This window comes from Dipteris shenzhenensis, chromosome 17 (genome assembly GCF_047967505.1).
Source record: "Dipteris shenzhenensis isolate YYH24624 ecotype China chromosome 17, Dip_SZ_1.0, whole genome shotgun sequence".
Lineage (NCBI taxonomy): Eukaryota > Viridiplantae > Streptophyta > Polypodiopsida > Gleicheniales > Dipteridaceae > Dipteris > Dipteris shenzhenensis.
The window spans coordinates 42,567,652-42,585,092 of record NC_141612.1 but is presented as its reverse complement, the minus strand read 5'-3'; the positions used below and the strand labels follow the sequence as shown (position 1 = coordinate 42,585,092).

At 47.1% G+C, this 17,441-nt stretch overlaps 1 protein-coding gene across 1 annotated transcript in view; it reads left to right on the top strand.

Moving 5' to 3' along the window:
- The window catches only part of RH1 (RNA helicase 1), a 116,006-nt gene that overhangs the window by 9,165 nt on the left and 89,400 nt on the right, over positions 1-17,441 (top strand). Inside the window, exon 3 of the mRNA XM_087388449.1 lies at positions 13,101-13,358. Within this exon, the coding sequence (XP_087244575.1) occupies positions 13,101-13,358 (258 nt within the window). The remainder of the gene's footprint in view (positions 1-13,100; positions 13,359-17,441) is intronic.

The window sequence follows — 17,441 nt, the reverse complement described above, 5'->3', positions numbered from 1 at the left end:
CATCACTCCTTGATAAGTTATGCCATTACTAACTACTTGTTGCGGAAGCATGAATACTAACTCAGAGAGAGAGAGAGAGAGAGAGAGAGAGAGAGAGAGAGAGAGAGAGAGAGAGTCATATTAACGTCCACAAGAGGCCTCATGGGCCTATGGGACAAAATGCAAGATGTCAAAATGACTTACAACCTTTGGAAAAGCTAGAGAGTCGAGTGCACATGGCATCTCAGCTCAAGGTTATTATAGCTAGCACACATCTAAGTTTTGGTCCTATCATAAAGTGGCCTTCATTACATCAGTTTAAGACTGAGGGTCTTTAGGTTTGAAATCTCTAATTAATGCCAATCCATCTCTATAAACTGCTCACTTTCCAGCTTTGCGTGCATCCTTCACTTTAGTAAGTTCGATATTCCTTTGTTTGAGCTGAGTTGGAGTGGGCTCCTCAGATATCCATACCAGTGTACCCTTCAGCTTGTTTGACTGATGGAGAATCTTTACTCTTCCTACCCTCTCATTGAAATAAACGTGTAGTTGTATTCCTTGTTTAGTGATACGGCTAATGTCATTTGCATCCCATTCAACTTGTGATATCTCCTTCTTTAGGCATGTGATTCTCTCCTCTTGATTGTATCCTTCATCATCATCAAAACAGCCAAGGCAATCGTCTGCTAGCCCCCCAATGCGTAGTATTTTCTTATTATGCACTTTGGCTTCGTGCTCTTTGACTTCTGCATACACATTAACTTTATTGACTTTGTTATTGGCCATGATAGCCAACTCCTTCTTGGCTGAGCTAACTGGGTGGAGATGGGTGGAGATGAGCTTTGTGACTGGTGGCGCTGGTGGAGATGTATTACACTTGTGTATTAGTTCTGCAATAATTTCTTCCTTACCTTTATACCTTTCTTGTAAGAGCTGCAAGCTGGAACCGGAGCTCCCTGACTTCCTGCTGTAAGAAATATGTTTGTTCTTGTGGGTCTGAGCCAACCCTTTGTTTGTAGTGCAATATGAAGGGGCTGGGTGTCACTGCGATATTAGAATAGGAGGGCTTGCTGACAGGAGTCGTGGAGAGGGTCTTCATCTTCGGGAAATCCATGACACCGTGTACAAGTTTGAGGGCCCCTTTGCTGAGTCTAACACCTCAAGCTGAGCCAGGGGCTCAGCACAGCCTAGGGATAACGTGGGTTAGATCTATAAACTCCTTTCTGAAGCTTTCGAACGGAACTAATAGCTCGGTAGTGCCCCCTACGAGATCTGATCGACTGCTGCTGCTGCTGACGATGCGACGCTTGAATGGGAGAGGCGGAAGTTGCTAAGGCAGGAGAAGTGGTTGAAGCGGTTGAGGCAGGAGAGCAAGGGACGGGCTACAGGCAGAGAGTTACGAGCAGAGAGTTACGGTGACAGACGGGGCTTACGGAGTGGCCTACAGTAGCTCGGATGCTTAGAGAGAGAGAAAGAAAGAAAGAAAGAAATTTTATTAGAGTCTTTGGAAGACCGATGGGTCTATGAGACTGAAAGAAAACTTGATACAAATCACAGTAAGGGTGGAGCTACTAAAATGAGCATCATCACCCGTGATGAATCCTAAGTCTGATCATACATAATCAAATACATTTGAGTGTGACAATGAAAAGAAAAAAGAATCCTCCGTATGTCATGTCGCCCTGGCTGGTGCATAGCCGGTGATGGGACGCTGGCGTCCGTCAAGGGGTGCCGTGCGTCTCGGTCTCTTGGACGAGGCTCGACGCAAGACCAGAGCCATCGTGACTCTCGTGGGACGTATCCCGGGTCTAAACAATGACGGGAGGTCCCCCAGAGTGATTTGTGTGTCCCCTCGATGTCTCGTGTGTCGTGCTGCGGTCGTCGGGTCAAGGTCTCTGTCACGTCTGTGGCTAGAGACTGGATGCAATGGGAAGAACCCTGTGATCCTGCTCTGAGAGGTGTCTGATGATGTGGCCAAGCCCCGTCGCCTGAGTAAGTACTCTCTGTGTCGGACCCCTCGTGAATGAAGGCCGCGAGGCATCTCTGATCTGGGTAGGCGAGGAATATGGAAAGGAGCCCGGAGCCGTCTCTGAAGAGACAGTGGTAGCGACCTCGGATCTCGTAGTACATTGGGCACCTGAAAATAAAATGGTCCTCCGACTCAACCTCCTGCCAATCGCACAGTATGCATATGCGGTGCTCCCTAGGGATCTCCGTTCCGACACCCAAATTTTTGGAATGTTCCCGTTCCCTGGTAACTATGATACAATGAGTTGATGGGTGGGGCCACTAAATGGGCATCAACACCTAGGACGAATACAAAAGAAAATCCATAGTCCTACGACGTCGGTACATAAAGAGAACTGAGTGGAAGCCAGCGATAGTGTCAAGCTTGGGAGGGTGCGTCAGTGTGTGAAGGCTGTTGTGGTGGCATAAACCCTGTGATAGGGCGCTAGCAGCTGTCGACATGTACAACCCACTGTGGTTATAGTCCTAGGGCGATCAAGTGCCATAGTCATTCCTATGGGTTGTGCATCGGTTTAGTGAGCATGGAAGGAAGGTCCCCTAGCGTGATCTATGCCTCAGTAGGTTGATGATTTTGGCGTGTCTCTGACTCTTGCACGGGTCCTCGCAGCCGCCACCTCCGTGAGTCCTGCTGGGTAGTACTGTTTGGCTAGAAAAACTTGGCGATCATGCTCTAAGTGGAGTCTGTGACTGTGTGTCATGATCTCCCCTACGTGCCGCTCCTTGTGTTGTATGGCCTCATGAATGAAGACTGCCAAACATCTCTAGCCTAGATAGGACAGGAAGCTGGGTAGGGAGCTGAAGCCATCTCTGAAAAGGGAGTGATACCGACCTATGATCTCGTAGTACACCGGGCATTTGAAAGCAAAATGGTCATCTGACTCAATCTCCCGAGAATCGCACAAGGTGCAGCTATGACCCTCTTTGGTTATGCCTTCTACTCTAGCACTCTCTATACGGAGACGGTGTGATGAGATCTGGAATTGCCCGATCGAAATCCTCATGGAATGGGGTAGGTGGATTTGCATCTATCCTGGTGGGTCGATGAAGCCCTCCTGTGAGGTAGTGGTCTCTGTAGATGTTGAGCTTCACAGGTAGCTCATGAGGTGCAACCAAGTCCTAAATGTGTGCAACTGAAGGAGATCCTCTCGTGATATGTGAGCGGGATAGGGGGGGCCTCAATGCTTTATCGAAAGGGAGGTAGCCTGTCTATATAGGGCCCAACACTCTCAAACCATTTGCAAGTACGTGTATACCACCATCTCTGGTCACCCTTTGTTGCCAGTGCCATGGAGGAGGATAAAGCCAACCAAGGGAACCTGTGGTGCAAGATCCATACTGTTGAATGCGGAAGAAATATGTGATGACCTAGAATGCTGCATCGAGCGGTAGTGGGGATGCCCCGAACTCAGCCAGAACTATTTGATGTGGTATAGAAGGCTTACTGTGGATCATCTGTGAAAGCATGAGAACCTGAAGCCTCCCACTCCACCTCTGATAGATCAGGCCCCCAGGGCTGCCATATATACCTGCTGGTCAAACTAGAGAGTCGAAGAGAAGAGTCTTGGTCTAGGGGTTCTAGAAGTGAGAATGAAAGCACTATCGATCGAATCTAGCCAGCACGGCGTACCCCTTGCTAAATCGAGCTTGTAGCGCTAGTCGTATCGTAAAAATAGGGCGAGAGAATAGGACCCCTAAGTATGTGTAGGATGCAATTACCTCCACTGGCAACCCATTCAAGGTAAAGTGTCTCTGCGCATGGCAGCCCGGGATGTGTTGAAGATCATGATCTTGGTTTTACCAAGGTTGACCTTCAAGTAATGTTTCTCATAGAAGGTATGGAGTGCATCTAGATGGCGTTGGAGTCCCTCTGTTGAGGAAGATAGTAAGACCATATCATTTGCATATAAGAGTATTTGAAGCAAGGATCCGGCTAGACTCTAGAGAGAAACCAATCCCTCCTAGGGCCGAATAAAGGTCTCAAGCTCATCTAGCCGAACAAGGTTGATGGACAACCTTGTCCGACCCAATGGTGCTCATGATCTCCTCTGTCCACCCTGCACCAGTCCAAAACCCTACCCCATGACTGCCCAGATGATCTCCTGATCGTATCCCAACTCCTGTAGGCATCCGATGAGTCAAGCTCTCGGCACTGTGTCAAAAGGCTTGACTAAATGTCCTGTGGGGCATAAAAGGTACTGAAACTATAAGTGCCTATAACTATGCCTACAAGGCACATACCATGGCCCATAGGGAATCACTAGAACCAGGAGAAGATGGCCTACAAACCCCCCTCCATGGTATGGGCTGAAGTATTCTGGAAACGTCTCAGAATACCTGGTATTTTCTGGTCATGGTGGCACACGTTCATCCAAAAGGATATAACCACCTATGAGTGTACAAGGTATGTCAGATCATGTAACAAAGGGAACCAAGTGTAAAGTTTGTCGGAAGACTTAGAACTTTGGACGAGGAAGTGCCTTTGTAAACATATTTGCTATGTTGTCCTCTGTGGGAAGGTAGGACAACTCTATGTCTCCTGCTGACAACCGCTCTTGAACATAATGATAGTGAACTTCAATGTGTGCTTGGTACGCGCATGAAACAATGGATTACGTGCAATGGCCAAAGCACTCTGGTTGTCAGTGTAGATCATAGTGGAGGATGTCTGGCGAATACCAAGGTCTGTAAGTAACTGTCGAAGCCAGATGCACTCTATTGTAGCAGTGAAGGCTGCCCTATACTCAGCCTCACAGATAGATGTGGAAACTGTTGGTTGCTTCTTGCTGAGCCAAGAGATACATGAACTGCCAAGCAAAAAACAATTGCCGGTATGTGACACTTTGGTGTCGGAACAACCTGCCCAGTCACTATCCATGTAAGCATGCATGGTAAGTGAACCCTGATCACCATAGAAGAGGGCTAAATTCTGAGTGCCTCTGAGATATCTGAAGACTCTCTTCACTGCTTGCCAATGCTGTGAATTGGGCATGTGCATGAATCTGCTGAGCTGAGATACTGCATACTGTAAGTCAAGTCTGGTGTGACATAAGTAAATGAGACATCCAACAGCCTGCTGGTAAAGAGTGATATCACATGGTGGGCTCCCATCATGAGCTGAAAATTTGAAGCCAGGGTCCACTGGAGTAGAGATTGGATTGCAATCCTCGAACTGAAAACGATCAAGGAGTTGTCCAATATACTTGGACTGTGACATCATGATACCCCCCTCAACATGAGCAAATTGAATGCCCAAATAATAGTGTAGCTGTGCTGCTGTCCCATGTCTGACATTTCAAAAGCCTGCTGCAAATCAGCCTTGAAAGCTGCAATATGCTGAGTATTCGGGCCCGTGATGAGCATGTCATCCACATATAAAATCACACTAAAAAACCTACGGACGTAAAGAGTGGGATCGGAGGGGCTATTCTGAAAACCAAGGGATAGTAAGTGTGCATGAATTTTGGCATACCATGCCCTGGGTGCCTGCTTCAAACCATAAAGGGCTTTTCGAAGCCGGCATAGCTTGTTTTCAGAATTAACAACCTCAAAGCCAGGAGGTTGTGTCACATAAACTTCTTCTAGCAGATCTCCATGAAGAAAAGCAGTCTTGATGTCAAGTTGGTGCACTTGCCAATGGTGATGGGCTGCGATGGCAATGACACATCTAATAGTAGTAATCCTGGATGTGGGAGCAAAGGTCTCCTCAAAGTCAATGCCTTGTTGTTGGGCATACCCTTTTGCAACAAGACGGGCTTTGTGTCGATCTATACTGCCATCAGATTTCCTTTTTTAATTTGTAGACCCACGGGGTACCAATGGCATGCTTGCCGGGAGGGAGATCTACTAATTCCCATGTGTCATTTTTGGCAATGGATTGTAACTCAGCTCTCATTGCATCCATCCACTCTTTGCTATCAAAAGCATCTTTATGGCACAAAGGCTCTTCATTGCAAGCTGTAGCAAGGAGTGCAAACTCAAGAAAGTGACCATGCATCTGTCTATTCCCTGATCTTGTCCGGGCAGCAAAAGGTTGATCTTGTTTGCTGTCCCTCAATGTATGAAGAAGCCATCTGGGAACTTGCCTTTGTTGTCTATTGACAGCTCTTTCTTCAATCATTGCATCATGAATAGTGGGATCATTTTGTGCTGGAAGAGAAACCTGCAAATCAGCATGGGGTATTGGCTGATCATTGCTTGTTGGAGGGCTTGCAGGAGGCTCATGTTGCTGGTCAAAGTCCCCCTTTGAGGAAGGCAGAGGTAACCAAGAGTCAAAGGCATCTGGCTTAGCTTTGCAGTCCTCAAGAGGAGAAGCCGAATGTTCAGCAAAGATTACATCTCTACTGACAATAATCTTCCCATGGTTGGTATAACCTATACTCTCTGCTCTCCTGGCTGTAACCAATAAATATGCAGTTGATTGCCATGTCATCAAGCTTATGTCTCAGCTGAGATGGTACATGAACATATGCAAGAGACCCAAAAACTCTCATGTGTGAAAGTGAAGGCTTCCTGCCTTTCCATGCTTCATAAGGTGTAACAGTCTTCAATGCCCTTGTAGGTGATCTATTCAGCACATAGTTGGCACACATCACTGCATCAAGCCAAAATTTATTGGGCAAGGACTTGGCCTTAAGCCTGCATCTGGCCATACCATAGTGGACATGTTCTTCCTTTCATGAATAGGATTATGCTGAGGAGTGTAAGAAGTAGTACATGAGTGAACGGTTGTGGTCCAGCTTGCGGCCGAGGAAGATTTCATACTTCTTCTGGCTGGCAGCCCACAGAGGCTTGCCCATCGGCCCATGGTTGGAGTAGATGCGAGTGGAGGGGTAGTGCCACTGCTGCTTAGATGGTGTCCTGGAGACTATCCCGCATTGCCTATGAAGTTGTTGTAGCGCAACGTGGATCTGGATGAGAGCCCTCAGGATCATGACACGCATGCAGAGCCTACACAGAGACTACACTTGGGGGATGGTGGCTTGGTTGACAGAGGGAGGACATGCGTTTCAGATTGATGAGATCTCCCCAGCCTACCGGATACAGGGTCAGAGCATTCAGAGGATTGCACTCCACGAGGCAGTCCCCCCTGACACCCTAGCTCCTCCTTCTCCTAGGGAGGACAGTGTTTGGGAGGTGGTAGCCAGCATCACGGCTTGGAACATTTGGGTGGCTCGGTGCAGTCTTGTGATGGGAGAGCATCCAGTTCCACCCTCGGCTACCTTGGTTGCCATCTGGCAGGATATCATTTACACTCTACGGTCCACTGGGAGCGTGGGACTCCAAGCTCTAGGGCGACTATTGAGAGGCGTGCTCGTTTTTGCAAGGCTTGGCCTGCAGGTGTTTTCTACATTTTCACTCCGCGAGGGATTCGCTAGCTGTATAGTCCCCCCACTTAGCTGTTAGCCCCAGTTCCAGAGATCCCCTAGGCAGTGAGTTGGGCTTCTTTGGAACAGGCTGGTTTTTCTTTCAACCTTTTCTGGTTTTTTCATACTCAGCACCTTTGGGGCTGTTGTCTTGTATGAAATCTTTCAAGCATTAATAGAAGGTTCCTTTCTTTGGGGGGGGGGGGGGGAAAGTATTGACTAGAGCCCTCAGAATTATTGAAATCAAAGGTCGAGGCAGAACACCTCTAAGCCAAGAAATGAACTTGGACCCATGGCCCGAGATCATGACATCCAAGCCTTGGTTCTAATAATCTGGTCGGATTTCGAACTGTTGCCACCATCGTGTCCCCATGATGATGCCTGCTGCTTGTGAAGGTGTGGCCCACAATCTACTCACCGTGAGATCTTCAGATAGGCTGAAGCTACTTGCATGTTGCTCTCTATCTTCTGCCCCAGAAATGCACCATTAAAAGCAATAGGTTCCCTTGGCGTAAGATCCAACTCTTGTTTTGCTGCCCATTCCCACCATCACCTGGCGTGGGATCCAGGGACTTCTTACTCTTGACTTGCTTGGATCCTTGACCCTTTGTGCATGAGCTCAAAATTCCAAGCAAGCTCGTATGTACTCTCGTAATCCTGTGGCTTAAAACTTTTGAAATACCACTGGAAGTCCATACGTAGCCCATGGAGAAACTTGCTTAGCTTTTGATTTTCCTCCGGCTGCAACTGTATAAACACCTGGGTGAACTTGTTGGTGTAATGATTCACCGTCCCAGTGTCCCCCTAGCGTAGCTCATAGAATTGACTCTAAATCTTGTCTAGGTATTGGGGTGGCAAGAACCGTGATCGGAGGTCTTTCATGAATTCTATCCATCTGTATAGTGGTGCCTCCTTGTCTGCATCATAGTGGTCCTTTTGCCACTTGAGCCACCAGGTGACTGCCTCGCCTATAAGGTGCATGGATGCTAGGATGCAGTGCTCGTTGTTTGTAGGCACCACATAAAAATAACTTTCGAATTGATTGAGCCATGAAGTCAATACTAAAGGCTCTTGCTTACCATTGTACCGCACGCAGGTGCGCGTGGCGTTGAGACGTTGCGGGTGATCGGGTGACGTTGCGCGTGGCATCGGGACGTTGTGCGACGGGCTCCTTGGCTTGACGGGCAGTGGGACTCTCTCCCTTTCCTCCCCCGGTGGTCGTAGTAGAGAAATGAGGAGTTACCGGTCACGTTTTTCCTTCTTTTCCGGAGCACTACACTCCCTTTCTTCCTTTTCCTCCCGAGTGGTATGCTCTCTGAGCTCTGTGGCCTCCTGAGCCTCGAGGTCCAAGAGTTCCTTCACTTCACGAGCCTCACAATCGTGTTCCTCTTTTGCCTCCGGGGATGCTCTATCGTGCTCTCTGGGGCCTGCTGCTTACGATCGTCCCACATTTCTGGAGCTGAACCATGCGGCTAAAGAGACTCTTGGACTGCTGTTGCTGCATCTGCATCATAGTCTGCATCATGGTCATCATGGCATACACTGAAGTATCTATAGGATTCTGTAGTGGTAGGGGTTGAGAACTTGATCACTCCTTCCCACCCGTCTTGGACTGCTCACTACTACTCATGGTGTCCTTTCCGGATCTCATTTGTACCATAAAATAGTGGGGCTGTCCCTAAACTGACCCTCCCTATCTCAGGAAAGAAAAACTGAATCTCTGATACCAATGTAAGAGGGAGATAGCCTAACTCACATGATGCACTCAAACACAAGCGGCTGTGGAGTGAGTGTGAGACTCAGAGGGAGAGAATATAGCGGGCCTCCAAAGAGGGAAATTGAATAATGAACAATGTTTTTCCCATAGGACTGAATACAATGTAAAATAGACAAGTGCTGTATGGAGGGGAATCCCTCACTACAAAAAAGAGAACTCGGAGAACTACTGTAGACTAATTGAAGGGCTGGAGGGGCTGCTGGTCTGCTACAGTCTTATCTGGCCCTGATCTAGACTCAACTGCTACTGCTGTGGCTGAGGGCTAGAGTTGCCTGAGGAAGATGAGGAATAAGGGCCAAAGGCTTCCCTTTTATAGGCTTTTAGAGCAGATTGACTGACCTGGTCGGCTGGTCAACGTTGACCATTGACCAGCTCGGTCAAAAGTCAAGACTCAGCATTGTCTTATGAGTCTTCTTGGCAGTATTTGATGGCACTGCAGCTTGTAGAAAGCATGCCACGGGCTGTGGATGCCCGTGACAATGCCTTGATCCTTAGTTGCTGAGACGAGACCTGCATTTTGTCCTATGGCAATCCTTACTGCATGGGTGACCCATCTGTCCTCCAAATACTGGGGTTTAGTGATTGATCCATCCTCTGATTCTCTCTCTCTCTCTCTCTCTCTCTCAATTATTAACATCTATGAAAGGCCCAATGACCTATGAGGTTGAAAAGAAATCGGATAATGAAACGCTAAGGGGTGGGGCCACTAAAAATGGGCAAGCATACCCCAAGGCTGGTGTCTAAAACAAGGAAATAAACACCACGATGTCTCTCCTAGAGAAAGAAGACCGAAGGATCTATGAGACTGAAGAAAACCAGAGACACTAAAAGCTAAGGGATGGGGACACTAAATCTGGCATCCACACTCAAGGCTGATGTCTGAGATGATAAAAACATGCAGCACATAAACTAACTACAGCGTGTAGAACTAGATCCTTGCAAGATCACTCATTGCCACCATTATGGCTGCCATACACATGACAATTACTACAGCTACTCATGTATATATTTTATAGACATGAAGAGACTGGCAGGTCATATGTTTTGAGTGTGTACCTAGTACTAAAGTGTAAATGACTGAGCAGGTACATACATGCAAGGGGTAAACATGTGAAGTTTATTTGTATCAACAAGTAGAAATGGTACTAAGGGTAATCATGTGAAGTTTGTATCAGCAAGCTAAAGGTGAGTGGTTGATCAGAGCGGCTCGATCTTCTAGGCGCGGGATATCCTCGAGATCTGTGAGTAGAGTGAAAAGGCGTGCAGAGTACTTAGGGGAGAGGCGATGATCTAAGTGTATGTCATGATACGTAGTGTGTGTGGGCAGTGTTGTAGAGTGTGTTGTGGGGTGGGGGATGGATGCACTAAAGAGGAGCTAGGTGTGATTAGCTCCTGGAGGTGGTGGCGAGATAGAGAAGTCAGTGATATGTGAGGTAAGGCAGGGGATTACATGAGGTATCCTGCCCATGTCTAAGAGAGCATGCTAGTGAGATGTGATCGGAGTTCGCCTGTGTGCTGCCTCATCTATATCAATATCTAGCAATAAAATATTTTCCAAAAGTGATACCTGATGCGTACCCGTCTTCGTGTTGAAGTCCCCAACAAGGATTGCCCCACGGCTCAAGAAATCCATGATGTCTTTGATAGGTCTCTAGAAAAGTGTGAGGTTGCGGATGGGAAGTAGCAAATTGTGATGAAGAGGTCCTGTTGAGAGGGGGCGTCGGATCCGAATCCAGAGAAATCTAGAATGTGTGTCATGCCCCTTGATAGAGACCATCTCGATGAGAGATGATCTATAAAGTACTGCCACTCCTTCCGATCCACGCACTCCACCTATCTCTCGGGTCTCGTCTCAACGGGTCTCGTCTCAGTATGCTGCCTCCCATGTGTATCCATTGACAATGGGCAAAGGGCACTCTGGGATTAGATGGTCCTCTGTGTAGAAAGCTATATCTTGTCTTGTGTAAAACTCATAGAAATCCCTAGATCTAACCATAATGTACAGTGCACCGTTACAATTTCAAATAGTGTAGGTTAGGGTCTCAGTGCTCTGAATCTCATAGAACCCATCTCCCTATGTAGGGGAATCACCAGATGCCCATCGAGGGTCTATTAGAAGCCGTCCATCTTGAACCACTGCCCATTTCCCCTCTTGGTGGCCTTTTTCTCATTGTTGTTTGAGGGTGCACCTCCCCTTTACCTGCAGAGGGGTGAGGTCCTCATCCAAATGGATCTGGGGGTGATCCCATATGATTGTATGCCTGCATTGTGCCGCAAGGCGAGCGTGAATGTCCCTACATCGAATGATAAGAGGCTGCTCTTGGGTATGGTCCCGTCCATGTGCCAGGTGCCCTCAATCCCATGTCTGGTATTCCCAGGTGGAAGCCATGAAGCTAGTTGCATCATTGATGGGAGTGGTGGATGTCTGTGGGATTTTCCGGACTGTGATGTTGATAGTCTTTGTTGCTGCTCTAGGATGGTGGCCCAAAGGGTGGCCTTCGCATGCTCGCATTTCGCAACGTCCACCCATCTGAAGCCTCTACGATTGCCAACTTCATGCTGGCTATCTGTGCCTCCACCGCCAGCCCACTGCTCAGGGCTGTTGTTATGGCTGCAATCACCTTACGCAGCTGTAGTATCTCCTGATCAAGGCTATGCATGAGGCAATCCTGCTCTATCTCTCGTGCACACAAGCGATGAACCTTCATGACAATACGCTCGCAAGCCTCGGGTGGAATTGGGTGTGCCTAAAGTGACGAATATGGGGAGGGCATGAACGGAGGCTAGTGAGGGGATAGGGATAGAGGGGTGGGGATGGTAGAAGACTGAGAATGGTGGGGAGACATCTAGGATGTAGCTGAGGTGAGCCCGACTGTAGAGGGGAATGGTGGCTGGCTGAGGGGCCAGGATGACATGAAGGAGTAGTATTGCGAGGATGGATACGGGGTACTGTAGAGATCGGACTAGCAGGGCATGTCAGGGCCGGTATTGATGCCGATGCCAATGTCGATGTTGGTGCTAAAGCCGAGGCTGGTGTCTATCATGATGCTGCAGCTGCTTTGGATGATTATGATGGGGACGACGCTAAGCTGTTGCGGCTGCGGGCTTTTCCATTGCCATACTATTTGTCTGCAAACTGCTACGATCCTTGTGGTTGTTGATGTCCTCAATCTCACCTTTCAGGTGTTGTTTGAGCTGCTGACGTTTGGGCTTCTCTTCCTTCTTCTCATTTTTATCTTTTTTTGCCATATTGCTCGCTGTTTTCTTTTTCCCTTGTTTTCCTCCTTGCAGGTTTCCTTGCTGAGATCATGGGGGGAAGAAGGGCACACAGCCCCTTCACACCTTCCATCTCTGAAGACCAAGGGCCTCAGTGTCACGTGTGGCAATGCAGGAAGAGGGGTTGAGAAGGAAATGCCAAGGTGGGGGAGAGTTTGGGCTGGAGGGGGGTGGGTGAGCAGAAGCAAGCAGCAAAGAGGTGCAATGAAGTGCAATGTGGCTAGCAGCAAGCAGCAAGAAACAGGAGTGGGCAGAGAGACAGAGCAGCACTGGGTAGCAGACGGGCTGGAACAGCAAGGCAGAGCAGGCTGGAGCGGTGAGTCAAGCTGGAGCAGAATAGTGGGCTCAAGCAAAGAGCAGCACCTGAGTTTCGCGAAAGCTGCAGGAGAGCCTACTGCCTGAATGGTGTGATTGATCAGGCTGAGAAGGTGGGGATAGTAGCAGGGGAGCTGCAGAGGCAATGGCAGAGTGGTTGATAATTCCGCACTGCCTCAATGCAGAGGGGCTTGCAATTCCTGGATATTACATTTTCATGGGCAATAAAGCAATGTCGACTTATGTGAGAGAGTGAGAGGTCCTTGAATCTTGTGATGATAAGTGCTGAGAAATAACATGTTCTTATAAATCTGATAGATTTCTTCTACTGATAAATTTTGATGGTCTTTCTTTTCTACAAGGTAAAGGCCGTCTTTGATACTATTGCTCCAGCAGTGGGTCTATCTGTAGGCTTGGCTATTGGACAGACACAGATGGTTGCGGAAGCTGCTGAACTTGTCAGACTCCCGAGGAAATGTGTGCACAGCTTTAGCAAATCTGAAGCTGCGTTATTGGACTCTGCAGAGAGTTGTGTTGATGTACTAGTAGCCACACCTGGACGTTTGATGGATCATGTTACGACCACAGAAGGGTTTACACTTGAGCACTTAAGATATCTTGTACGTTTTAAACCTTCTGCAAATTCTTGTATGGTGTCATCTCTCTGATTTATTCTGATTCAAGTTTTTGCTTTTGCAAAAAAATACTTTTGGTGAACCACCTGCTTTTTTCCTACTATGGCCATCATTACAATTTAGATGCAAAAATTAAAGGAAAAAGGACTAATGTTAATATCAAAGATCATAGTCCCATGGAAATTTGTAAACAGGACTATCTAGAAGGACTGACGTTAATCTCAAAGACCATAGTCCCATGGAAATTTTTAAACAGGACTATCTTTATCTTGTAGAAGAAAGGTCGCAGCAGCATCCTTGTGCCTTGGTGAGGACTATCATGTGATTGAGCTAGAAGGAAAATTTCACAAGGTTAACATCATAGGACAAATTGAAATGCACCCAATTTAGAAAACTTAGTGAAAAAGTATGTGAAGTTGGTCAGAAACTGTCGTGATCAACCTAGAAAAGACCATCAACCAATTTGTTGAACTTACGACATGTCATCCTATTGTCTAACCTATGATCATAATTTGTCAAACCAAATCCACTGGGCAAGGTGCCTACTCTTGCCGTGTAAAAACTACGAGACCAACCAATGAACACCCCGATATTGAGCTCAACCTTTCCCTAGAACTTCCTTAAATGTGCAGTTGATGCTATGAAGGTTAGTTGTGGCTTCAGATGTATTTCCTCATTACATCATCAATATACAAGGTGGTGACTATGCAATGGCATTATTGAGAGGATTTTTGGTGCAGGGATAGGTCAGGTGCATGCATACCTAACAGGTTACCCTGTTACAGGAGAAGGTTGGCAGACCTCTCAGGTCAACCGACCAGTAGGTCAGGTCAACCCACTCCACTGTGTCCTGGGGCTGACTTAGAGTTTGTGACATGTCGCTATCTTTGGTCTAGCTCTGTCTCGTGTGCCACGGCCACCTTCAGTTATCTAACCTGTCTTAGCAGGGTCTCTCGGTGTCGTGACATCTTGATCAGGTAGAGAACAATGTAAACCTGATCATGAACTGAGAACCAGTCCATCACCGTGTCCCTCCTGAAAAAGGCAGTGCTATTGTCCACAAATCTCATAGTAGATTGGGCATGTACATAATAAGAGCTTCTTTGTCTCCACCTCCTCCAGTGTGCATAGCTTGCAGATCTGTTACTCTCTAGGTGTGCCTATGTCTCCCCCTGTCTTGATCCTCAACTAGTGGGACGAGACCAATAATTGCCCAATGGCAATCCTCAATGCATCTGAGGCTCGTCTGTTCTGGGGTCTGATTATCACTCCATCCTCTAATACTCTCAAGTGATTGTGATAGAACTGGATCTTGGTGGGGAACTTCTGGTCCCTTCCCCCTGTCCACCATGATGTTGTTAGGCACATTTTGAGGATCCCGATTTAGAACTGCTGGTAGTTGTAGGAACTAGGCGGAACTAATGCTATTGTACATCTTAGGTCATGTCTTGCATGCTACGACGAGATGCTTATGTACATGGTGGTAGGAAGTGATTGTTGATTGTGGAACTGGTGGTAGGCAAGCGAGTGGAGGCATGGGTAAAGAGCATGCAGCTAAAAAAGCAGTCGCACCTCCCCAAAAAAGGCAGCTCTAAATCCACAACTATCTAAAAGAAGTCGGGGCCAAAGTTGATAGGAGAGAGGGTAAAAAACAGAGAACACGACATGGGACTTGTTTTTGTTGTAAAAAGCAGTTGCTTTTGAGGAGCAGAGGAAGTTTGTGAGTGTCCTGGGTGTGGGAGAAGGGTGGTGCTCCTACTTTGCACCTTACCAGAGTCTTCCTTGTATATGAGAGCCTCTTTTGATTGTTGCTCTTGTTTGCAGAAGCAGTGTGGGTTGTAGGAGTCATGATCACTGCAAGGTGTGCTATGAAATATATGAGTTGCTGGCCCTTTTCTAGTATTCAGTGTATGTTTGTGTGTGAGAGACCTACCCTAAAAGTCACCAACCGTCCTGTGATTTCTCTCATCACTATTTTGGAGCTCCTAGCGAGGAGATATCCTTGGCACTGTGGTAACAGGAGAAGAACTTAGGCCAGGGAGAAAATGCAAGTTAGAGATGGCATAGGATTTTTCTAGATTCATAGGACTACCCGGTTCTTGGAAGAGATGGAGTTCATAGCTTTAATGAAGAAGAGGAATACGCCAGAGGTGTTGTTACAGATCTTGACTTATTGTTTGAAAGATGAAGTCAGGACATGGATGCATAACCATGTAGCAATCTTGCGAGAGACCCAAGACACCCCACTAGAGCCTACATATAGGGAAGTGAGAGCTGCATTCTAGATCAATATGCTCCGGAAAGAGACCCCAATGGAATCTGGAAGCGGCTATGCAACTATCAACAGGCACCAAACCAAGATGGCGACCAATACTTGATTCATTTCTCTGAATTGTGGAACCATTGGAGAGTAGCTTTACATCCGGAGATCCCACCCGAAATGATTAAGGAGAGATTTATTACACGCCTTAAGCCGGATCTTAGATTGAAAGTGGAACTGAAGAACCCTCTTCGCTTTGATGAGGCAATACGGTATGCATGAGAGAGGGAATGGAAGATGAAGAGATCGGAACAATTGGGGTTCCAAGAAAGTCCAAAGAATTTACTATTCGATTTGGAAGTAGCTTCATGGAGGGATATGTAAAACAGCTTCCAATCTTCTATTCCTACACTAGCGCAGTCACGGGCGATGGCAAGTTATTTGTCCACCCAGCCAAACTCTCAAGCAAGGATTCGTCTGATTACATATTTCATCTTGATTATTCCTCATCCTTATCCTTGAGACCCCAATCTCCCTAGATAGTTCCTGGCCACATGTCACATTTTAGGCCCTTACTTAGATGCATCCTTTTTCACCCCTCTCTTGGAGTTCCCTTTTAAAACAATTGCCCCTTGGCAATTTACATATTAGATGCACCTAGGCCCTAGCCCTATTAAAACTATCTAGTCAATGCCATTACGCCCTCACCTTGGACCTTGGCAGTTACTTCTCTTGACCATTTAATTACGCACATTAATTATTACAAAAGTTGGCCATCTAAGAGAAAATGCCCACCGATCTATCCGAGGTCATGCTATCTCGACTAGAGCATAACATTCCTTCCCTCTTCAAGCATCAGCGTCCTCGATGATGAAATCTGGGAATGCTCTCCGCAACTGGTACACGGATTCCCAAGTAGCTTCCGATAGAGGCTGACCATGCCATGCAACCAACACCGTGGGTATCTTTCGATTTCGCATTTGCATTGTTCCTCGATCCAGGATTCTTGTTGGTTTGCGCCTTGCAATATCCTCTATCTCCTGAAACAAAACCACACCTTCGATTAGTGAGTCACCTGTATGCAAAAATTTCTTTAAGCGTGAAACATGAAAAACCGGGTGCACCTTACACCCCTGTGGCAATTCTAATTTATAGGCTACACTGCCTATTCTTTTCAGAATTAACCACGGCCCACAGTATCGAGGTGATAACTTAGCACACTCTCCTGAAGTCAACGACTTCGAGTGCGAAGGAATTCTGAGAAAAACTTTTTCTCCTTCTTCAAATACTCTTATAGACCGATTTTCATCCGCATACACCTTGGCTCTATCCATAGCCTGGCGGATATTAGCTCTCGCAAGTGCTAGCATCTCCCGCATCTGAACTACAAAGTTCGCGGCACTAGGCACTTTCTGAGGTACTCCAACTATAGTCGGATTGGCTGGCCTATAACCATAGTTCAGTTCAAACGGACTAGTAGATGAATGTTTTCTATCATTGTAGGCAAACTCCAACAATGGCAACCACTTGTCCCATGTATGTTGCCTCAATGACACATATGCTCTCAGCATATCCTCTAAAGTCTGGTTGACTCTCTCCGTCTGACCATCCGTCTCAGGATGATCCCCACTACTCATTCCCAACTCAGTCCTTAGTGTCTCAAATACCGCTGTCCAAAAATGACCGGTAAACCTGACATCTCTGTCTGACACTATGGATCTAGGCAATCCATGCAGACGAAATATATGTTTAATAAACAAATCCGCTACTTGCGGGGCACTAATAGACTCTCTGGTCGGAATGAAGTG